Genomic DNA, 25,760 nt, shown 5'->3' on the forward strand with positions numbered 1-25,760 from the left:
ACGATATAAACAAGTAAAGTATCAAATCGCTTACGTCGCGCTATACCCGTCCCCTCAGCAGCGCTACGGTCGGCAAAATGCTGACTTTAAAAAAAATATAAAATTTAACGTCGCCTCTCGCTACGTCCCCCTCCCCCCCGTCGCACCCCACCCGGCCCTCGCCATGTCACCTGGACTATCTGATACATGATGATGGCTCGTGACCTTCGCGCGTAGTCTAAGCTTCGAAAAGGTACGAGTACTGGCTTGTAACCTGCAAGTACACTATAATGATGGGGCATACGTATACTTAAAATAAGCGGCGATAGCCTAGTTGGGTGTGGAACGGATTGCCAAGACGAATGTCCGCAGGTTCAAATCCCAAGGGCACACACCTTTGACTTTTCTAAAATCATGTGTGTATTCTTTGTGAATTTATCGTTCGCTTTAACGGTGAAGGAAAACATCGTGAGCAAACCTGCACATCTGAGAAGTTCTCTATAGAAATTTTGAAGGTGTGTGAAGTCTACCAATCCGCACTAGGCCAGCGTGGTGGACTAAGGCCTAATCCCTCTCAGTAGTAGAGGAGACCCGTGCTCAGCAGTGGGCAAATATATAATACAGGGCTGATATTATTATTATTACACTGCTAAAGGTTTCGGTGGTAGAGAAGCGATGTTTTATTTGTTCCGTCACATGATGTGATGGGTGAGGTTATTGTCATATCGGTCATAAATTCTAGACTCCGGGCTAACATTGAGCAGGTAAACTCAATATACCCAACCACGTATTCGAACTCGAGGCTTCAGAGCGGTGGTCGCTCCGCATATGCAAAACTACGCCACTGAGGCTTGCCCAGCGGTAGACAGCACCTAATAATTATTTGGATTTTGGTGGTCAATATAGTTCTACAATCTTTTATGTCTAGGAGCATTGGGTGTATGCGAATTTTTTTAACACGCGTGGAATGAGCGTGGTTTTGAAGCGAGGATTCGTTGACTTTTCTTACGATATTTGGTGAATACAACATGGAGCGTGTGATAAATATTACAGAATGAAGGTCTGGGATTCGAGACTAAATTTCGGCTTAAGCACGAAATGAAAAAAGTTGCAGAACTTCACAAAAAAGTTTTCTACATAATTTTTTTAACAATTCGGTCGCTATACGTACCAGGCAAACATAACTCTGCGGGCGTTCTCGTCATAAACTAACCACATTTCCATACAAGTTCCCATCTCCGCTAACACGGCGGCGACATGTAGAAACGAAAAATTAATTTCGCGTCCCTAAAACCATGAATGAAGGGTGCCCGTTTTTGAACCCTCTATTAATAAATAATACTGTCTCTCTCTGGTTCGCGTGTTTCGCGTATTTACTTCTCGCTCGTAATGCAAATGAAAAATCAATGGTGCACTTGATCCGCCGTTGCTTTGGGCTCGTATGCCCTAGCGTTGGCCCTCGCGTAGGGTTAAATGTAAATACACTTTGAGTATCGTAATATTGATATCTCTTCGAGGTTTATGATGTCCTGGTTATTTATGTTCTTTTGGAAAAAAATATTACCGATAATTTTTTTCTGTTAATTTTAGATTATTAAAATTTCGTCATATTAAATTTTAAAGGCCGAAATATCCATGATTATTAATTATTTTTACGTTTTTCTTTCAACTGCGAGAACTAATCACTAACTAGACGTGAATTTAAATTCTTTACTTGCCAATACTAGTTTAGTTACCCAGATTAAAGCCGAAACAAAATGTATGAAAATGGACCTTGAGGTATCGCCTTAAACAGTGATTAAAATATATTTTAGAAAATAACAACACGGCCCTTCATAAAAGAATTAGTTTTCGCGCGTTAAGTATTACATAGCATTCAATGTTAAGTCTCAAACTTTTTTTCTTATCCTTTGTTGTAAGAACTAGGTTTTTAAAAATCAATTACAATCTATTCTATGAGACTTATGAACAATATTATTGTAAATAACTTCTAGAGGTGTTAAGTTTACTACAACTAAAAATAAAGTAAATTTCTTTCAATCTGGTAATATATAAAATACTTTGCTCGTGTGTTATATAATTAGCACTGATACTATTATTTGTTCACTATAATTGTGCACTACACTTTACTATAAGAAAAACTTTTGTTTGCAAAATGTATTAAATTACTTATCATCTACGAATGAGTGTTCACAATTTTACTATCTTATTCTTTGAATCTAAATCGAACTATGAAACTTATAAGAATCTGAATATTTTTCAATTTTTGTAAACCATTTTTTAGCATATTCGACGGAGCACGAATATGGTATCGCCGATTCTATTTTTAAATTTGCCGCCATTTCGGTATGGCGCGAATACTGGTCACGTGGTTGGATCACGTGTCGCATGTGATTGGTCAATGTTCACAGGAACACGAGCAATTTCACAACTTTGTTTCCTGTTCATTTTTTACATTGTGCATGAAGGAAGCAGTTAATTAATGAAGTTTAATATTGTAGTTCAGTAGACCTGTTATGCTTATTATTATATTGCGACATCGGTACGATATATAAATCGTGTTCTTTGACGCTCTCGCTTACGGAGCGGGAGATCGCGGGTTCGATTTTCGCACTTAATTTTTTTTTTATGTTCCACAAGTATTTATAAAGGTTCTACGAATTGAAATAAAATTTCGTATAATTGTAAAATGTACGTAGATATTGTAACTTTGAATTTTCGGACGATAAACAACACAGTCCGCTCCGTGACAATAAAGGCTGTAAGTCTTCGAAACGTCGGAAGAAAATTATAATATAAAAGCGCGATAAAATCCGAAAAATAGTTTAATTTCAACGTCTAACATTCGCCTAAACATAAGAAATCATTATTAGTCTTACTTATTAACTTGTTTTAGCTTAAGAGGTGGTTAAGAATTGCTTAAATAACTCAAAAACATCACCGGTTTCCTAGTTGAAACCTTATTAATAGGCAAGATGGCGCATTTTCCCTTACAGCTGGTCGAGTAAATTTGTGTTTTAACTAAGCATAGCTTTGTAAATTTTTATAAGTAAGACTGTTTGGTTCTAGGAATATTGGGATGTTAAAATGTCAATGCTTAAGGAATAATCCCATGTCCAGACATGAATCGATGAACCAATAAATGTCAACACGGAGCTTGAATCTGGATTTAAATTCGAAAATCCTTGTATCCTGGGGTCAAAGTTTTTACGGGTTTATTTGGGCGATAGTGCAATGGGAAAGAGTAACTACCAGGACTGCATAAAGTGTAACTGATCATACTGAGCGTTATCATACTTATATGAGGCTATTCAGTTATTACTCCGTAGACCTATCCTTGTCGTCACTCGTATATCGCGTCAGGTGCTGGGTATTGGATGCTAGTTGCTCTTGCAGCGTTATGAATGGGTTGCTATGTGGCCCATTGCCCTAACTTTTGGCACTACGCCCGTCTCATCTGAGGTGAATCCTCGATAAATACTGATGCTGGATCGTGATGTTGTGTATGCGTTTATTGTCTGTACACGGTAACACAACTAACTTTAACTGAAAAATCTCTCGAACATAGAGTTTAATACCAGGATATCATAAAATGAGAGTATGTAAGAAAATATATTTTTTGTACTATAATAACCTCCCTATCCGCGAGACGACACCAAGCCACGCCGCAGGGACACACGAATTGTTTGAATTTCGAATTAGCTACCAACCTAGGCATAATATAAAAAATCAACTTAACAATGACAATGCTGGCCATAATACAGACTCAAGATTTTTTCTTTACAAATTCAAATTTCGAAGTAATCACTACATAGTACGGTGTCCACAAAATAATTATCAATCGTGTGCTTACGGTTTTTTGTTTGTGTGCGTTCCGAGATGATGTGTACGTGTGTGCGTTTGTAGTACGACTTTACCGTTTTGATGATTGTATATTATTTTTGTAAGTTTTGATATTGTTGTAATGTATCTAAAGAATAGTTGATTGTATTACTAAGTATAGCGTGATATTATTAGAAATATTAATTCACTCAAATCATTTCGTACACAATTTAAAAGAATCTATAGTATTTAATACTGTTTTGTGTAGCAGGATTAATTAAATAAATAAATAATTGAACCACGTTTTTTCAAAATTAATACTTAAGAAAAAAGTCGAAAATAGTAGCATAAATATGTAGAACATTTTGTCATATTAAATATCAAAGGATATTAGGATGAAACGGAAAAATTGCATTCCTTGCTTTATGCTTATCAAAAGTAAAGATTAAAAAATATTGCTCAACGATCAAGACGTGATGATCGACGTGCACGTATCTAGACGGCGTCACGCACACAGGCACGTTTTATTGTCTTCACGTATAGGGTTGTGTTTACGAAGACGTGGCTGTGTGTGTATGCGCCAGCCGAAATGCTGCACGGTGTATCAACGCGGTAACTCACAAATTTGGTTTTCGTGTCTTTGAATGTATCGAATAAAAAAATATATATAATTTATTCAACCATGGGTCATGGGTTCGATTCCGTATTCTGTTTGCATATAATTTATAAAAAAAAAATGAAGTTGTCCTCAAAAGCGTCCTGTCAACTATACTGCAGTAAATGACTGTTTTTCTGTTTATCGGTAAAGCGGCTAGCAAGCAGACGAACACCTACCGGTAAGCGGCCACAGGACACGTAGTTCTCTGCCAGATCACCTCCAATAGATCCTGCAATCCTGCCAAATAAGCAATTAACGTTCTAAATTCAAATCGAAATTATCTGATTGGCTAATTAGTACGCTATTGTGATTGGTCCTAGTCATTCAAATGTATGTATGCGGTTGCGTAAGCGGCTTCTATGAGGTGATCTGGTGTAGCGAGGAGCTGACAGGCGCAGAGGAGGATGTGAGGGGCAGCTCGTGTTGTTGAAAGAGCTGCTTTTGAATGATTTTAGTGATTACCCGACTTGCGAAACAATTTCAATTTATTCAAAGCATTTAGTATTAATGATTTTTTTAGTAAATTAGCTCTGTACCATAAATAATATATCAGCCTGTTGGTATAAACATCAACTGAACATATTATTATTGAGTAATAGGCACTTTCTTCTAAATTAGGGCGAATTATTGAAGGTATTAATGTACAAATAGCGGCAAATATATCTTCAAAGTGTAATGGTCTTCCACGACTAATATTAGAGTAACTAGCAACACTCTTGTCACTGGAGATTGAATACAATTTGACACTTTTTATTGCTTTGAAGAACGAGACGAGCTCGCCATTCGCCTGACAGTAAGCGATACCGCTCATAAACAGCAGAAACACCCACCAACACCTTGAATTACAAAGTATTGTATGGTATTCCACTGCGCTCGCCATCCCGAGACATGAGATGTTAACTCTCACTATGTCCTCTACACTGGCTACAAAGTCCTTCAAACTGGAACACAGCAGTGACTACACACTAGTGTTTGGCGGCAGAAATAGATATTGCGATGGTACCTACCCAGACGGACTCTCACATATGACAGACCTACTACCAGTAAACCTAGACCTTCACTTTTCTTCTTTAATTAAATGACAAGAACGCCAGCGAATACATACATAGTGTCCCACTGTCCGTCGGTCATCTCACACTAATACAAGGGAAACTTGAACTTTATATTTTTGTTTCGTTATGCTGTTCTTGAGTAGCGTGTTGTAGCTTTCTTACTTAAATGATATTCAGTAAAATCATTATTGCTTAGATTTTAGTCAAATTGTGATATTAAATCTAACTTCGAGCTGCGATCGTCGTTACAAACATAATATAACAAATATAATGTTTTACTGTAATTTTTATTTGCAACTAGCTTTTGCTCGCAGTTTTGTCCGAATGAATTTCTTTTCGTGGCTTAGAATGTGCAATTTTGCGAAATAAAAATACTCTGTACCACTTTGTGGATTTAATCTACGTCAATATAAGATCATCTCCATCCCCAGTCGCATCATATACTAACAAGTAAACAGTGCATTAATTATAAAAGTATCAAATCCTGTAATTTATACTCATTTACAAAATGAAATATTTCAACCTAATGTAGAAATTTTTACTGCATTCACACAACAAAAACACATCGCCTTGCCAAAGAGAAAAAAAACAGAAATACATTTCATACTAAAATAAGAAATTATTTTCAAAGTTTTTATAAATATGAAAAAACATACTTGAATGTTTGGTGTTCGGTGCGGCTGTGTATGTGTGCGCGCGAGACGTTGTGCGTGTGTGCGTGAGACACGTGCCTCGTTTACACTGAGTATTGTTCGACAGCTGATGGATGGGACAGTCGCTACGGCTAGTGGGTTAAACGTTAACTTGATAAAGTTAAGTCAAGCTTAAAATATAATTGCCTTCTTTATAATACGAAATTTTAAGGGTTTTGAAGGTAATTAACAATGATGCTGAATTATTATCTCCAAAATAAATCATAAAATTTCAAATTTAAAGTAAAAACTGTTTTTTTTAAATACGACCAGGTTTTTCTAAGTCGTTTTTTATTTTATACGAGATACAGAGTGTATAGTAACTCTAGCTAAGCAGCATTATGCAAATATTATTGTGTTCCTGTTTGAAGGACGTTGAATCCCGTGGAATTATTGGGCATCATGAGATTTCACATTTGGATTTAAATGATAGACACAGTGGCGCGCAATGCTGTGTTAAAGTTTTGAATGATCATGTTTCAATTTATGGTCACCCCTACCACTTACCATCAGTCGACTTACACGTTTTGTCGTTCTATTTAAAAATAATATAACCACATAGTTGTTTAAAAGAATTGTACACATTAAGTTCAAATTCCGTAAAGCGAGTTCTTATCAAATAGAGTACGTAAGCATTTAAAATTCATACAAACAATATTAGCTTTGTGCCCGCTGAGATTTAACCATCTTAGAGTATGAATTTTGAAAATTCCTTCCTTCTTGCTCACCCACATTGTATGTAGAACTGAAGTACACAATTGTATCGTTCTGGAATCGTTTACTAGGCAGCTTCTGTTAAGAATTATATGAAGTTGATAGTGTTATCAGTTCTACTTCAAGATTTGGGGAATAAATAATTTCCTAAAGACTTGAGACCTAAACCTCGTATAATGGATTTATCTTACACGAGGCGCGAATGTTAAAACATAAGTAAAGTTACTTTTATTTCAAGAAGACCAATATTGAAACTGCTAACTGGCCGCTGCAGATGTTACTAAGGCATTTTGTTTACAGTTTTTTTACTCTACCTGCTATTGTTTGTTTCCGAGAGTTACGAAGCGCTTTGTATTTTTCCTTACCCCTAGCGGTGGGACGAAGCAAAATACACTAGCGACGTTTACTTGCAATAACAATTATATGTTCTTATCGACAATTGATTATAAGATTAATAAATTGTGACGTCAAATATAACCGAAAAATATTTTGCATTCGCTCTTATGCAATAACTACTGTCCAGGGGATTATAGTTTTTAAAACATTTACAAAAAGCAAAAGGTAGTGTGTTTAGTATCTACAGCGACAACACCTGTTGCGTGTAGTTTCACGTAAGCTCTCGATGTAAATTACTAGCTTTTGCCTGTGGTTCTGCCCGTGTGAAAATAAATTAAAAGCGCTTTATTTGTTCCCGAGATTAGCGCGTTCAAACAAACTCTTGAATTTTATAAGTATATATTAGTATAGATAAAATATGCAGTTAACACTAGTACGACGTCATACTCGATCTGATGCAATATAGCTGATAAATTGACATCACCATGTTTGCCTAACTAATTCTATTCACAATTTCAACTTTAAAAGGAGACAACACAATAATATTACATCATCTAACTTCCGTTTACCCTTGAACTGGTTTACTGTTCAAAACTTGGTCCTTTACAAATGTAAACAAAGGTGAAAAAAAAGGCGGTACTGTCATGTCTACCTGGCAGACGAGTAAGTGTTCAAGCGAAAAAACACCGTCCAAACGCGCACTACAATGCTGATAGCCCCTTATCTCATCTACTGAGCTACGTCAACACACTACTTTTGTCCCTCTCGCACCAATGGCACAAACGTCGCCCGATCTCGTTCTAGCGCAGGTACCTTTCACTCATTCACCCGCGTGTGTTGTATAGCGCCATCCCGCTCGCGCACAAATAAGTCGTTCTCTTTCGCGCTAATGAATTAAATCAACAACCTCGCTTGCTCCCTCTCGATAGATGATCAGCGTTCCATATTTGAATTTTATTTCAGAAATAGGAATTCAATTTTTGAATAAAGATTTTTTCTCCAAACACGGCGAGGGAGGAAATTATATTAGCATTTTTTTTTATATTTTTATTTTATGGAAACTAACCTTTTTCTACTAAATAAGACATTATTTTGGGCCACGGTCAATGCAATTGTTTATATAATCTTACTTCTTATTCTTCCAATATAAATGCGAAGGTTTTGAAAAAAAAATGTATGATATAAGGAAATTCAGAAACAACTGAACGGAATTGGATGAAATTTGGCATACGGGTAAACTATGTCCTGGATTAACACTGGCAAATTTGTTCCCTTGGGAAATAAGGGTTTTTTATCTGAATTATTGAGTTGGTAACTGGCGTCGTCCATTGTTTTAGTGAATTGTAGCGATAAGTCTTTCCACGCTAACGAAACCGCGAGCAACGCCTAGCTAATTATAAAATACTGATGCTTACTTTTATCACTGTGTTATTACTTATAAGATAATCGATTTCAGCGAAATGCCAATATTATTTCATGACTATTTTTTTTATGTGCATAGCAAAGAAACAGAAAGGAAGAGAAGGTTCTATAAAAAGTCGTCATTTATTTTGGCCTGACCCGGGATTCGATCCCAGGACCTCAGCGCCATAGTCGTACTCGGACGGCGTACGCATTGCAACTACCCATACAGTCATTATTATAACATTAAAAATACAGTAAGAAATGTGTAGTAGAAGGGCTTAACTTTAAGACTAGGAAATGAGCCATCGCTATGTGATTTTATTGAAGACTTTAATTGGTTTTGTCTTTCTATAGTTTTATACATTTTTATTTTTGCAGTTTCATTGCTTTGAATAACGAGACGAGTTTATCGTTCGCCTGGTAGTAAGCGATACGACAGCTCATAAACAAAACACCCTCCAACACCATTAATTATATCCAGTATAGTCTTAATATGTCCAGTAGTTACACTGGCTACAACGTCCTTCAAACTGGAACACAACAATGACTACACGCTGCTGCTTGGTAGTAATAGACATTATGGTGGTGCCTACCCAGGCGGACTCTCACATATGAGAGACCTACCAGTAAACATAAAATAATAAAATTACTAATTAGCTGTCTGTAAATTCAGGAGAATAAAAATACTTGCCTACCCAGAATGTGTCGTTTAATTAGACCCAGTTATGCCAAAATATATCAAGTTATTATTATTTATCACACAATTAATTCAAAAGTTATGTATTGAATGTTCTGTTTTATTTAACATTCAATAGCAAATGGATGGCATGAGGAATATGTAAGAAGTAAACAACTATTTAAAAAAATGTGGATTGAAACTGTAACTAAAGTTAAAAGAAAATGAAGGGAAATAATACATCCTTCTCATTACCACAGCATTTCTTCTTTGATTTGAACAAGACACTCTCGAATTTAAGCCCGTACGTTCATGACATCCAAGAGTTGTGTTGATTAGATATTTTTTGGAAATTCAAAAAACTACTAAAGAATACCAATACATATCGAAACAAATATTAGCAGATCAATTCATGTGCGAGATTTGATCCCGCGACCTCTAGTTTTGCAGGCTCATCCCTCACTACGCTATACCTTGCAAATATTTTTAACCATTATCCTTACATATAAAACAAACCCCACCTATCTATCAACGCAATAAGCTTAGAAATTACCGGCAAGATTTCGAAAATTGGCAAAGTTTGAGAGTCATCGCTTGCTTTAACGGTGAAGGAAAACATCGTGAGGAAACCTGCATACCTGAGTTCTCTATAGGAATGTTGAGGGTGTGTGAAGTCTACCAACCCGCACTACAGCATGTTGGACTAAGGTCTAATCACATAGTAGTAGAGGAAGCCCGTGCAGCAGTGGAACAGTATACAAATACAGGGCTGATGTTATCTATACATATATATTATAAAACAAAGTCCCCTTTTCTGTCTATTATGTTATCGATTTTCTCAAAATCTACTGAACGGATTTTTATGAAATTTGCTATGGAGATAGTTTAAGACCCTGGAAAGGTTATAGGCTCCTTTCTATCCCGGGAAAATATATAGCAGGACTTTTATCCCAGAAAACTTCTTAACGCGGTCGATGTTGCGAACAAAAACTAGCTATTATATATTGAGACATAGGGACTTTTATTCCGAATAAACTCATTCGAGGACCCGCGATTTTAAGATGGTAAGATTAGGGCTAATCAAAATACACGCGCAGTTGTCTTTCGGTTCAGTTGAGACGGTAAATAGAGAAGTGGCGGGCCGGTGGACCGGCGCGGGCTTTCACAAACTTTCTCTAGCGGCGGCGCAGCGCGCGGCGTCGAGGTATACAGCCAACTCTAACGCCACTAGCAAATAAACAAACTAGGTATAGCTCGCGGCTTCACGCCTTACTCGCTCAGTGGCGGACCGTCCATACAATCCGATTCCTACCGGCTTCCCTTTTAGATTTATTTACGACTTAGTTTTTGTTTTTCTGTTATTATTCCCGCGATATGATAAAAGGCAATTTTTCTTTTTGTTTTCCGATAAATTGGCCACGATATGTTAACTAAGCCATTTTTTTGCCATGGGTTACCTTTAGAAAAATTTTACCCCACGCCACTGCTCGTTACAAAAGTTCTTAATTAGCTATTTATAACGCCAAATGTATGACTCCAGCGGTATATTTAAAAAATAATATTAAAAATATTATTTCTAATGGGTCAAATTGCCGGGATGAAAAATAGCCTATGGTAATTGAGAATGTGGACTATTTGGGTGTAACGTTCAGCTGTTTCTGTTTATACTTATAACAAACATTTTCAAAACCTTTCCAATTTATATTAGTCCAGTAAGATATCTATCCACATTTCGGCTTACTGCTGGTAGCAAAGACGGATCCGGTGGATGTCATTGCGGGTCATGACCCCTACCCCATTGGCTGGGTCAAGGTGACTGCTGATAATTTTTTTATAAGTCATTTATATATTTTGTATGATATCCAACACACGCAAACAACACGCATACATGTTGTTATTTAATTTATGTTCAAAGGAAAATTGATATCTTTATTTAATTAAAATTATTTTGACGTTTAATAATAACATGCCATTTCTTTTGTAATTAAAGTTATTATAATCGATTTGAAGCCTGCCCTGACAAGACCTCGACTGTACCAAGCACCCAGGAGTAATTTCCTATTAGTGAAAAAAAACTAAATCTGTTTAGTTCCTGAGATTAGCGCGTTCAAACAATCTTTTCAAATGTATATATTAGTATTAATTAAAAACAATTGTTGAATGCACCCAGCCACAACATTCAAGTGATCATTTAACGTATGACGTATTGTACAGCGTCTATGGCGTAGCAGGCGACGGACCGTAACGTGAGGCCGCAGGTTCCAATTCAGCACTGAGACAAACGCTTGCATAAACAAAGATTCATTTCAGCTTAAGATCTCTAGTCGAATTCATACCTTTACAAGACATTGTCGATTTGAATGAACGATCCAAATCTCAATCTTCAATCCGATTCCGAGAATGAACCAATCGAAATAACTCAATTGTAATGTCAAAAAAATCTTTGTTCCCAATGGTCAATTTTTAGATAGATCGATAAAAGGGATTGAGATTGAAAATGGCGCATAAATAAGTAAGATTAGTGTGAGGTTAGGTTATGTGACATTTCGCTGGTTTTACATTTCGTACCTCTGGTTTGATAATGTTGTAAGTAACAAATCTCTTTTCGCGATTTCGATTTTAAAGTTCTTGTTTTAATCAAATTTAATTAATTTATTTAAAATCTATAGTGTTGATTAAGATATGTGTACTCTGTTATGTCAAATTGTGGTTTGAATTAATCTATACTAATATATAATGGCGTAGATTTTGCTTGTTTGTTTGAACGTGCTAATTTCAGAAACTACTAAACCGATTTTGAATGTATTTTCACTAATAAGAAGCTGTATTACTCCTGATTCTTATATGCTAATTTTTATCCCGGGAAAACATAAAGCAAGACTTTTATCCTGGAAAAACTTTTCACGCATAAGAAGTATATTTCATTTGACATTTTGACTGATTCAATCGCTAACAATAATTGCATACAAGCTGGTGATATATATTTTATATCCGCCCGGATAGCGACCACCTTACACAAGATCTTAAATCCCGTCATAGTGGCCCACGTAAGTGTGTCGCGTTCCGGGATCAGCCTGTGTATATCCGATTACAGGCCGACATAATTGTGTCGACTGTCGAGGGGTAATCATCTCTAGTAAGTCGACTCTATTGGACCACACTACACTTACCATCAGGTGTAGTGGGATCTCGTTGCCGTGTCAGTTAAAAAATATTAGCAATAAGTGCACCGTCTTCCTACACTAGATTTTAATGTACTAGCGGCCCGCTCTGGCTTCGCACAGGTATAACATAACAAAATAACAGTATTTCTCCACTATTTAATGGATGTTAATATACATAAAACCTTCCTCTTGAATCACTCTATCTATTAAAAAAAAACGCATCAAAATCCGTTGCGTAGTTTTAAAGATTTAAGCATACAAAGGGACATAGGGACAGAGAAAGCGACTTTGTTTATACTATGTAGTGATAGATTATCTCGACCTCACGCTCGCCACTGTATCTCCAGTAGACTTGGATCTGAGGACACCTTTAATGGCAACAAAAACTTCAGCTTTCCCAGCCTACATGCTGTCTTTAACCACCAACTAAGCTACGTAATTAAGAGGAATTAATAATATTTTTTTTTTTAACTTCGGTGTCAAATGGTAAAGGCTCCAAATAACCCGATTCCTGTCGGTTTCCCTTATATAGTATTTATTATAAAACAAAAACCCATCACGCTCTTATCCCCAAAGGGGTATACAGAGGCGCAACCAGCGCACCCACTTTTCGCCAAGTGTGTTCCGTCCCATGATGTGATAGGGGGCGAGCCTATCGCCATATCGGGCACGAATTCCAGACTCCGGGCTGATACTGAACATGTATGTAGAATTTCATTATCATTAGAATGATTTGCAGACCGCATTTATGGATATTATTACCTACATGTTGTGTATATCGAAGCGGCGATAGCCTAGTTGGGTGTGGAACGGACTGCCAAGACGAATGTCCGCAGGTTCAAATCCCAAGGGCACACACCTCTGACTTTTCTAAAAATCATGTGTGTATTCTTTGTGAATTTATCATTCGCTTTAACGGTGAAGGAAGACATCGTGAGGAAACCTGCACATCTGAGAAGTTCTCTATAGGAATTTCGAAGGTGTGTGAAGTCTACCAATCCGCACTAGGCCAGCGTGGTGGACTAAGGCCTAATCCCTCTCAGTAGTAGAGGAGGCCCGTGCTCAGCAGTGGGCAAGTATATAATACAGGGCTGATATTATTATTATTTATTATTATGTGTTGTGTCGGGTTCCTTTTCGAAAAATTTCAATTTCGCCACTAGTGTCTATTAACTAAGGTTCAGTCAACGAGACACATGGTGTTGGTGACCCTCGACTGTCGCCACAACGCTGGTTTGTGTTGCTGGGTGCGTATACCAGGTAATCGTAGACGCGAGTCGCTATAGGCCATTATGGTTTCTCACCACGTATGGTGCCAGCTTCTCATTTGAACGGTTTGATAACCTGCTGATACAGAGCCGGTGCTGGCTAATACTACATTGTCGTCAGGATTGTAACTATTTATTCTCGACCTTTAAATATTATTGAAGGTATAGAAGTAAATCTAATTCAATACGAGTACGCTATGCTGCGTCGGAGTCTCTAACCCCCCGAAGTTCTTTAAGGAAGTTAGCCATATCTCGGGAAAATGACCGAGCGCATTGTGTCCATTGTTTCGAAGTCCTCCACGAGTTCAGTAGTCGATTGTTATTCATTAGGAAGAGTTATGTCGGAAACTTTTCCTGCACCATTCTGGCCATGGTCCACACATGACCTTGGAGCACAGTTCGCTGTAGCGACGTCGCCTCCGGCCGCCGCTGGTGCCGCTGCACCGGCCGCGACCTCGCCGCGTCGATCGGCCGCGCCACCACCGCACCGCCGCGCCTGCCCGACGTCGCATCCGCACAGATGTGATTGACCTATCGCAACACCCGCTCCCCGCTATTAATCACGCTGACATAATCTAATCGTGTAATACCGCCGAGCGCGCCGCGGCCGCGCCGAGTGCGCCCGTACACGGCCGAAGTTGGCCGACCGCGTGACAGTCCGTCACTCGTCACAGCGCGGCACACTTCTATGTATTGTATTACATAGGTGCAGTGCACGCTCCGTCGCGCCGGCTCGTTCTCATTTCGAACTGCAATTTCGAATTTGGAATCGATAGAGCGCGACCGGTAGGGATGCGAGAGGCGATAGTTTCCCGATTGTTGTCCGATTTTAGTCGATGTGCGGCACGAATCGATTCGAGGTCAGGTGTCCGCGGATCGTTCTCGATTTTCAGTAGTTTTCCCTCGGCGCACGTGCCGTCAGTGTTTACGTGTGGCCGCACCACGCTAGAGCTGTGCGGTGTCGTTGACTCTTCGTCGTGACACACATTCCTTGAGTGACGGCGCGGCAGGCTGGCAGCACGTCGGGCTCGCGATTTTTTACACGTCTCCCATTTGTTATATTGTTTCAACAGCGCGCTATCGGTTTGTTGTGCGCGCGTTTGTTTGGACTGTTATCAGTGGATCTGTGATAAGGATGTAACTCAAGGTGGTGCGATCTCGCATTGTGAGATTCGCGGTGCGATTGTGACACTGTAGTGTTGTCGTGGTTCATTTTGTATTTTACCATTCTTATAAGATTTTGTGCGTTTGCACGTTTCGTAGCCATGTTGGGCCAATTACGTTCTCGGTTAAAAAAGGAGTTTCTATGTTAATTACAATTTTGTACCGAACGGATTCATTTAATTTGCAAATGATTTGTGTTTCAATTTTTATTACATTATTTGCGACCAGCAATGAATAATTAATTATTGTAAAATAACAATAGAATATTACGCGTTTCTCACGTCGCGCGTCATAGAGACGTAGGCAAGTTCGAAATTCGAACGTGTCTCGTTATTTATAGAAAAAAAGATAGACATTTTTGATTTGTGTACGTAGTAGTGAAGCTGTGTGCACATAGAGCCGCCTCCGTACAGTGTACCGTGTACACACTACACAGCACGGCGCGCACATAACAATATCACTGTGCGCTTGTGTGTGCGTGCCCGAGTAATGAGCCGCTCTATGTGCTAAGAAACAGTAAAAAGTGTGGCGCGCGCCTGCACTGAGCGGCAACGTCGCGTGCGTTCCGCAGCCTTGCCGCGACGCGACGCGAAAACAATGGCCATTTTTATTATTATGATAAATATGTAATTTTTCGTCAGTGAACATAAATTTATTTTTATGAACATTTCATGTTAATGAGCCGCCGGTCGATGATTAAATTCGTGTGAAACTTGTGTTCGCCGCGGTGGCATTAAAATTCATCGGCGCATTAAACAGCGGCAGCCGTGTGAATTTCGAACCGGGCACCGTTTGATTTATTGACGAAAACAAAGTGAATCGATTAATTGGATTTTAATTTTATTACAAATCACCGGATATTGTCGCATAGAAACACTGCACAGTGTTAAACTAAATGATCATTCGTTGATGTTCGCTTTTCGAATTGGAAAAAATCAATATGTCAATGATGAAAAAAACAAACAAAGCCAACGAAAATAGCCGGTGGATACCTCTGTGTGTGAAAAAAATGTAACCGATGTTGACCTTTTCGAACGCGCCTCGGTACTAGCGCGGCCAGCTGACGCGCTGTTGCCAGCTCAGCCGCCGCACGGCGCCGGTATACACCCTTATCGCCTCTAACGCTGCGGGATAGCGGCGAAAACGGCGTGCCATTGTTAAGTATATAACGCACTTACGGCACTCTGCATCCGCGCCGACGACACTTCCCGCGCGAAAAATTCGAAATGCTTTTTATCAGTGGCGTTCGTGACGCGTCCGATAGACGAATATTTGTAGTGAACGTGCATAGTATTTAATTGACTTTCTACAATTAGTGGATTGTAGTTTCGATATTTTTTATACTTTCGACATTTTCAGCCGATTCGCATGTGAAATATTGATTTGTTCGCAGTCGCTACGTGGACCGCGTCGTGGTGTGTCAAACCAAAGTGTCCAAAGTTAGATTTTAGGCGAATAGATTATTTATATTATTGTGTTATTATATTGAAAAGTATTTAATTAGTGAATATATTTTAATTGTTATAATTAAAAAAGTGAAGAAGGTGCATACGTATTGTACCGTATTTTACAAATTACTCGGAGTTGGTTTTTCAAACAATTTTGAACCATACGGAATTTGAATAATTGCCACGTCACGACACAAAAGTGCCAGGAGTGCATAAATTAAAAGAAGATTTCGAAATTGGAACATCAGTTTACTACTAGCGCGAGGCCCGATGGCGCGGTGACAAAGTGGCCTACATGCCGGTGGCGCTGGGCTCGCTCGGCGGCGAGGGCGAGTACCGCGACTACGGCCATCACCTCTCGCCGCACCACCCCTCGCATCCGCCGCATATACAGTACCATGAGTACGCGCCGCCGCCGCCGCCGATCTACCACCCGATACCGGATCCTTACTTCAGGTAAACTCTAACAGAGTTATGAATGCCTGGTACTTCATCGATATGATTCCTAGCCATTTTCATTTCAACAACGTCTTCATAAGTTCTGTTTCATTATTTTATTAATTTTATTTGTGTATTTACATTTTCGAGTCCTCTCAAGCCAATTTATTTCCTTTCCATTATAGTCCTGTTCAGTACAAAACACTGAACTCCCAATAATGTCTACTGTTCTATCGGCTCTGACTTCCTCTTACAAGCTCCCTCTGCTGTTTATCAGACGCCTGCCGTTTCCTCAGTGTTCACTGCTACCGAAGCTGCAAAACAAAACATCCGCGATATGGTTTCATTTGATGAATTTGTTTTTTTAATTAACAAGTCCACGACCCGCCCGCGTAACATCGAAATTGTTCGAACTTGGTTCAGGAATAACGAAGAGCGAGTTAACTTAGCAATTTGTAATTTGTCTTTTTTTTCTTACTGCAGTGATGTTGTTTATTTTACCTTTAGTAAGAGCAGTGTTGTTATAATTTCATGTACGCATTTCTTTTTATTGCTTTGAATGATGAAACGAGGTATCCGTTCGCCTAACAGTAAGCGATACGACGGCCCATGAACAGTAGAAACACCATCCAACACCTTGAATTACAATGTATTGTTTGGTATTCCACTGCGCTCGCCATCCTGAGACATTTAAGTCTTATTACGTCCAGTAGTTACACTGGCTACAATGCCCTTCAAACCGGAACACAACAGTGACTACACACTGCCGCTTGGCGGCAGAAATAGACATTGCGGAGATACCTACCCAGGCGGACTCCCACATATGAGAGACCTACCAACAGTAAACTGCTAGGAATTAAAAACTTCACATGCCCAGGAGCCGAGTCATTCCTGCTTAGATTGTCATCGAAACTAGCATAAATTATTTCTCAATCTAGGAATTATGCACAAGAACGTCCGCAATACGTATATTAATAAGAATATCTATTTCCTTGAACACGCCATGACTTGAGAACGACTTAACTGATTTAACTCATCTTTTTTAAGTTTTCTAATGCATAGTAGAAACTTCTTACGAAAACAAAATGAAAATTACGTCCAAAATTGGAACATTGCATCAAACTTTACGACTATTTTAATTTCGCGCATTTGACAAATGTGAATTTAGAAGACAGCTGTTTTTATTGGATAAATATAAAAAAAAAAAAATCTTCTGTACGTCTATATGTCACTCCTCCAAAAACATTGGATTACTTTTGATGAAATATTTTTATGTGTTTTCGGGTGGTTCTCTGGATGATTTGGATCATTGAGTCCCAAAGTGGTCTAGGGGAGACTTGAAGGAGGTCTACGTTGGCGTGATAAGTGGGTTTCCACAATTCGTAAGAGTCCACGAAAATGTATCTGGTTTTAAAATTAAACTACTTTTCGGATTTATCTCGGTTTTTTTATATTTCAGTTTTCTCCCGACGATTTGAAGACTTTGCAGCCTTCATGGTCAGTGGTTCAGTCCCCCCCCGTGACTATGAAGGCTGCAAAGTCTTCGAAGCGTCGGGAGAAAACCAAAATATTAAAACCGCAGTAAAATCCGAAAAGTTGTTGAATTTTAATGTCTAACATTCGCGTAAACATAAGAAATCATTATGTATCTGGTTTGATAGTAAAGTACTAAAATGTTGGCTTGACTGCGCCTATCAATGTAGGCAAATAATATTGATAGGTGTCGTAAGGCACGGTGGCCCCAACATAACTGTTCAGACGCCTCCCGGCGATGGCTGGGTGGAAGTTGTAATGCACTTCCTCTGTGAAAACTAAAATCAGAAGATCCACCGGAACCAGTAACATTTTGAAAAGGGTCTATGAGAAAAAAGTTTGGGAACCTATTTAGATTCAAAATTGGATCCGGTAGGTGGCGCTGTTGGTGTTCTAGGATTTATTCTCATTTTAAGAGCACAACATCTGTCGTGGATGCTGTTTATATTGACTACAATACTTAATGCTGCTTAATCTTGACTACAATACTCTTCAAATCGGGTAAATCTTCACGTGTGCTGATTGCAGGCCAAGTTTAATATACTACGATCCTAATGGCTAACTTAGGATTAACAGCAAAAATGGAGTATTTCTTATAATCAACATGACCCCGCACATGATAGTAAGTGGGTGTCCAATAGATTGTCCACTGCCGAGAGATTACCCCTCGGCAGTCGATATAATTATGCCGGTATACACAGGCTGAGCCCGGAATGCCACTTGAAATGCCTACTCATTTACGCGACATGTATCCAGAGTCTCGCGTTTACACCTAGAGACTTTCCCGCCCTCACACCCACCACTACAACTCCTGTAAGCCAGGGTCAGCAGTGGCACGCATTTTACACCGAGCAGTGAAACTCGGCGAATCTCAGGGAAAACTAATCTGTCATTATCCCGCAACGAAATTAATCAAATAGAAAGATAGGGAGGAGTTGGAAATATTAATTGTCCACTCCCTTCCAGAGCAATGCGGGTGACAAAATCGTGATGTAAGGAGGCGATTTAACCTCAAGGATAGGGACGTTTACAACTAGATAAGCTAGTTATAAAGCACCACGGATAAAATTAAATGAAAGGGTCCTATCGCATGAGCTGTTTGATTTGATTACAATAGGCATGGCACATGATAGTAAGTGGGCGTCCAATAGACGGTCCACTGAAGAGAGATGATTACCCCTCGGCAGTCGATACAATTATGCCGGTATACGTCGGCTGATCCCGGAATGCCACTTGAAATGCCTACTCATTTACGCGACATGTATCCAGAGTCTCGCGTTTACACCTAGGTGCAAATAACGTTGAATCATGTTTGTATATATTAAAAAATTTGTTTCGTTATTTGCAGGCGGCACGCGCCATATTTCGGTCAGCCCGACTACAGAGTATATGAGCTCAACAAAAGACTACAACAGAGGACAGAGGTAAGGACTTGACACTAAAAATACCTCCTTAGTTTTTTTTAAATTTTTATTTCATCATCACCAGCCCTGTATTATATACCGTCCCACTGCTGGGCACGGGCCTCCTCTACTAGTAGTAGAGGAGTACTACTGAGAGGAATTAAGCCTTAGTCCACCACGCTGGCTTAGTGCGGATTGGTAGACTACACACATCCTCAAAATTCCTATAGCGAACTTCTCAGGTATGCAGGTTTCCTCACGATGTTTTCCTTCATCGTTAAAGCCAGCGATAATTCGCAAAAGATACATACATAATTTTAGTAAGGTAAGACGTGTATGCCCTTGGGATTTGAACCTGCGGACATTCGTCTCGGCAGTCCGTTCCACAACCAACTAGGCTATCTATCAATCTATTTTTATTTAAGGTAAAACAAACATTTGTACAACGTGTACAAATTATTACCCATTGTATTTTTCTTAGAATATAGATAGTTTCATCCATGAAGACGCGCCCCTCTACTTTCTCTAATCTCTTAGTGTGCGTGAGCAGCATCAGTTGCACACGCACACTACGATGGATAGCGTCGAGGCTGAGGCTTGTATCAGTCCCCTTACCCCGCGACACCCGCGCTCAAAATTAGTGGGACGCGTCTTCATGTATGAAATCACCTTTAATTAAATTACATTTAAATGCTAGTGCTAAGAGTATTCTAAGATTTTTCGATCAGCAAAGAATGAATTTTGTTGTAGTATTCTCTAATATGTAATTCTAGAAGCGTTTGAAGCAAATTTTTGCTAAGATTATGATGATGCACTAAACTCCTAAAATATACGTTACGGATTGAATTCCCACGGAAACACATTCCGCCTTATTACAAAACAAGGTTTAACTAAAAACTCTGGTTTAAACCTATGCAAATTACGGTTTATATAAAAATGGTATTACAAAAAGTGGTTTAACGATAAACCATGGACTATTTGATGGTCTAATCCTAAACCTCGGCGGCCCCTAGTTTGACGATGGTCTAAATCGTAAATGTCAAATCAAATTTCAAATCATTTGGCAGATTATCTCTGAAATTGGCGTCTGTTTCGTTGTCTCGTGTTATTTTTTATCGAAAATGGATATTAACGTGGTAGATTCAGTCGATATTGAGGATATTGAAGCCGTTGAGCTACTGGAAACGCCACGCCTACTCAATAGACTCGACTCAGTACTCCAATTTTCAGATCTTTTTTTTCTTTCGTTGATCCATCACTATAATACGAGGAGTCAATTGTTCTATACAATAAGACACTGATAATAAATTTCAAAGTATTTGCAATAGTCACCGCAATAGTTTTCTTTTAATGTTAAGGTTTCATATAATGCGCGGGAAGCTTACGTTTCGTAACACGCATTTCGATGTATTACCAGCTAATACAACATTAGTCAAAATTGCAATCGAAGTTACAACTATTATTGATCTTGGAGCAAAATAACCAAGTCTGAATATTTTTTATACTCCTAAATATTATTTAATCATTAACATTGTATGAAAAGGTTATCTTTTTTGGGTATATTGAACGTTGCGATTGAATGATGTCGTATTGAACGAATGTTGTTTGTAATTATTTGTGGTTTATATATAGGCCATGGTTCAAATGGCGGTACTAAGAAGTCTACGGTTTTTATGAGTTTTGTAATATGGACAAATTTAAACCGTGGTTTCCCAGATAAGCCTGGTTTTGTTAGTACAGGTTTAAGCTAAGGTTTATTTCGCTTTTTGCAATAAGACGGATTAAGTCTTAAGTCGCTATCTACGCAGGAGATATTATAGTGCACAAGTGTGTGCAACACACAGGTGCACTCTCTGTTCCTTCACTCTCATAGTTCGGTGAGACGGCAACCCAACATGTCCGGAGAGAGATCAGGCGCCGCACCTACGGCTTTACATGCTTTAATAAAAACAGTAGCTTCATCATACAGAACAATAAATTCCAAAACGGTGCATGGTTGAAGCTCAGTTAATACAGCTTCAATATCACTCAAAGCGAAATACTCGGACTTAGTCGTCAAAAATTGACAAAACACAGCCTTTAAGTCTTAACACGTCAACTTCCTTATCTCTTATCGCCATTTTGAGCGTAAATTCCACACTCCGGGTTGATACTGAGCAGAAAAAACCCAATATCAATATGGAAGATCCGACATTTGAACCCCATCTCAGAACCGGGTCATACCACGCAGAACTACGCTACCGACTCATTTTAGGGGAAATTTAAAGTAGTAATATACTGACTGGATAAAGAAGGGCTAGTGTGTGATGGAAATCCGTGCTCAATATGGCGATCGGTCATGTTTTCCTGGTGGTAGGATACATTTTATATCCGCCCAGATAGCCACCACCATAAGGTGTTAAAACCCGCCATAACGGCTCACGTAAGTGTGTTGGGTTCCGGGATCAGCCTGTGTGTATCCGGTTCCAACAGGCCGGCATTACATAGGGATAATCATCTCTCGTCAGTCGACATGCAATTGGAGCCCATTCCATTCACCATTAGGTGGAATGGGATCACTTTGGTGTGCTCTTATAATAAAATTAGGTATAGCGTGATGATATATAGCCTATAGCACTCCACGAACAAAGAGCTATCCAACGCAAAAAGAATTTTTCAGTTTGGACCGGTAGTTCTTGAGATTAGCCATTACTGCTCCGCTCCTATTGGGTATAGCGTGATGATATATAGCCTATAGCACTCCACGAACAAAGGGCTATCCAACGCAAAAATAATTTTTCAATTTGGACTTGTAGTTCCTGAGATTAGCGCGTTCAAACAAACAAACAAACTCTTCAGCTTTATATAATAGTATAGATATATGTATGTGTGTATGCACTTGCAGCGGATAGTGGCTTATGACATACCCAGTGTATTAATGCTGTTACGTGGTAATGTTACAGGACTCTGACAATTTGTGGTGGGACGCCTTCGCGACGGAGTTTTTCGAGGACGACGCCACGTTAACGCTCGCCTTTTGTCTCGAAGATGGACCCAAAAGATACAGTGAGTACTCTTGCATTTATGTCGTACTGGTACTTAGCGGAATGATTGTTATCATTTAAACGGCGCAATAGAGTAATTCCTTCTTGTATTTATGTCGTCCTGGTACTTTGCAAATTGATTTTTTATTAAGTGAGTCACCTGGTGGTATCTCTTACTACTAAAAAATGCAACAAATTAAAAAAAAAATCTACAATCGTATTCCATTGCTTCAGTGAAACAGGTCGACACAAATCTGGCAACCATTGTTGATCGACAATAAATTATTGTACTAATATTATCAGATTGATTGTTTCATTAGCTGTACAAGGTCAAATCTTAGACGGCAGATATACAAAACCGTAGTCCAAACAGGCCTTTATAAGAGTTACCCCCAGAAGTGTTTTTTTTGTAACAAGGCGTTTGACCATATTCATACCAGATGGAAAGTGAAGATACCTGTTCCTTTATACTTAAAGAGTTCTATAGCGTTCCACAAACACAGAAGGCTTAGCCCTAACCAGGAAAAATAAAATACCTCGTGCTGTGGTAAATGGTAATTGTACTAACTTCTTCGTGGTGGTGGAATCAAAGCAGGTGTTTTATTTTCCTGGTCAACTCATAAATTGTTCCACAACAGTGTACTAAATGGTTTTGTATGTGTTCCAGCAATCGGCAGGACGTTGATACCGCGCTACTTCCGCAGCATATACGAAGGCGGCGTGTCGGAGTTGTACTACACGATGCGGCAGCCCAAGGAATCGTTCCACAACACCAGCATCACGCTGGACTGCGACCACTGCACGATGGTCACGCACCACGGGAAACCCATGTTCACAAAGGTACGCCACTCCTCGCCACACATACATCATTTCATCCACGAAGACGCGCCCCACTACTTTCCCTAAACGCTTACAGTACAGTACTACGATGGATAACGTAGAGGTTGGGGCTTGGACCAGTCCCCTTACTCCGCAAAACCCCCCACTGAAAAAGTGGTGGGGCGCGTCTTCGTGGATGAAATGACCTATTATAATAAGTTATTTAAAACAATCATTTGGGGAGAAAATACCACCCGAAAATGTTAGAGTGCGCAACTACAAAAGGTTTTCCATTTTAGTAATTAGTTTTTCGACAACTAATACAGTACGTTTTAATCTAAACACCGTTAATTATTTCACAAACCTAGGATGGGGTTTGTTTGTCATGAAATTCGTCAACTACCACGAAGTCGGCAGTGTTAGACTCCCATGCTTCGGAAAGCACGTAAAGCCTTCGGTTCTGCGCGTGATCTTTCTCCAAGAGGTCATGTATTGCCACCTTATCGAACTATAAGAGTGAAGGTTCGATCCCCAGGTCGGGCAAAGTGATATTGGGTGTTTCTCAGTATCAGCCCGGAGTCCGGAATTTGTGTCTGTTATGGCAATAGGCTCGTCCCTTGTCGTATCACCGGACGAAATACGCAAGACGGTGTGTGCACCTATTGCATCTTTGCCTACCGTCTTGGTAATAAAAGGCTTGACTGTACTTTAGTTTGATTTCCTCTCATGAAGGTGTGCACGGAGGGGCGGCTGATCCTGGAGTTCACGTTCGACGACCTGATGCGCATCAAGTCGTGGCACATGTCGGTGCGCGCGCACCGGGAGCTGATCCCGCGGCAGGCGGTGCACCCGCCCGACCACGCCGCGCTCGACCAGCTCGCCAAGAACATCACGCGCCAGGGCATCACCAACTCCACGCTCAACTACCTCAGGGTAAGCAACGCTGTCACCGGCCTCATATAAATTGCGCGCTAACAGCATTCTTAGAATTTAATAATATTTATAATACGTATAGAAACAATGTTAAACATTCTATTTCTATAATATATGTGGTTATTTTTTTTTTATTTTACTTGGGTTGTAATATTTGTTTTAACAGATAATGTTTCTTTTATTAATTTTGCATTGTGCATCTCTTCCTAAAGTACACATTGTTTTAACTTGCAACTAATAAACTTTAATAAGGAATAATTTAGATTTTCTAAACCAATTATTCACAAATCGCCGCATGTTCCCGAAACAGAAAGGAATTTACAAATAGTTTTTGCAATCATAAATAGCCTTAATCAGGCCTATTCCAAGAATTTGCCACGAGCGTTCACATTTAAATTAGGAAACGAGCAAGTTCATTCATAATAATCGTGCAATTAAATTATCAATCTTAAATTTTACCGCACGATATCGCCTTGCTATGCAGCATATATTATAATATCCATTGCCCAGTTATTATTTAAATGTAACCCAATCATGGACAGTAGAGATAGAGCTAATGTTGTGGTGTTGTGCAGTTGTGCGTGATACTGGAGCCGATGCAGGAGCTGATGTCGCGGCACAAGGCGTACGCGCTGTCGCCGCGCGACTGTCTCAAGACGACGCTCTTCCAGAAGTGGCAGCGGATGGTCGCGCCTCCTGGTCAGTTCTGATCGCCTAGTACATATTGTGCAAAAAATAAACAAAATAAGCTGTAAAATACATTTTTTTTATTACACTCATTTTTGCATTAGTATATTTATTGCATAGATAGATAGTAAACACTGTCCTATGTTTACAATAATATTCACAAAATATTAAATATTATTGGTGTCATATTGATCTTGTAATAAATTGAATGTCCAATATTAAAAATAGCCAGTTTCACGAGCCAACGGATTGAAAAATTTGAATTGTTTGTTGACATATATTCATTTGCATGTTTTGTGTGACAGAGTCGCAACGGCCGGCGAGCAAGCGGCGCAAGCGCAAGGGCAGCGCCGGCGCCAACGCCGCGCCCCCCGCGCCCGCCAAGAAGCGCTCCCCCGGACCCAACTTCAGCCTCGCCTCGCAGGTACACCACCATGCCTGCACAATACACACTATCTTAATAAATACATTAAACCTTCGCTCTCAAGTTTAGATTAGCAAGAAAACTTGCAAAATCCGCATTCGATTTTTTCTACGGAAACACTTT

The 25,760-nt window shown here is 39.3% G+C and overlaps 1 protein-coding gene across 13 annotated transcripts in view; it reads left to right on the plus strand.

The window, feature by feature from the left end:
* LOC115455345 (LIM domain-binding protein 2-like) overlaps nt 1-25,760 on the plus strand; it is a 59,620-nt gene that overhangs the window by 31,889 nt on the left and 1,971 nt on the right. For 2 of the 13 annotated variants that reach the window (XM_037443331.1, XM_037443330.1), the window contains exons 3-8: nt 19,697-19,772; nt 22,694-22,796; nt 23,442-23,614; nt 24,326-24,526; nt 25,102-25,225; nt 25,519-25,637. In XM_037443331.1, coding sequence (XP_037299228.1) covers nt 19,697-19,772; nt 22,694-22,796; nt 23,442-23,614; nt 24,326-24,526; nt 25,102-25,225; nt 25,519-25,637 — 796 coding nt within the window. The other 11 variants (XM_037443334.1, XM_037443340.1, XM_037443339.1 and 8 more) reach the window with 11 other exon arrangements.

This window comes from Manduca sexta, chromosome 26 (genome assembly GCF_014839805.1).
Source record: "Manduca sexta isolate Smith_Timp_Sample1 chromosome 26, JHU_Msex_v1.0, whole genome shotgun sequence".
Classification (NCBI taxonomy): Eukaryota; Metazoa; Arthropoda; class Insecta; order Lepidoptera; family Sphingidae; genus Manduca; species Manduca sexta.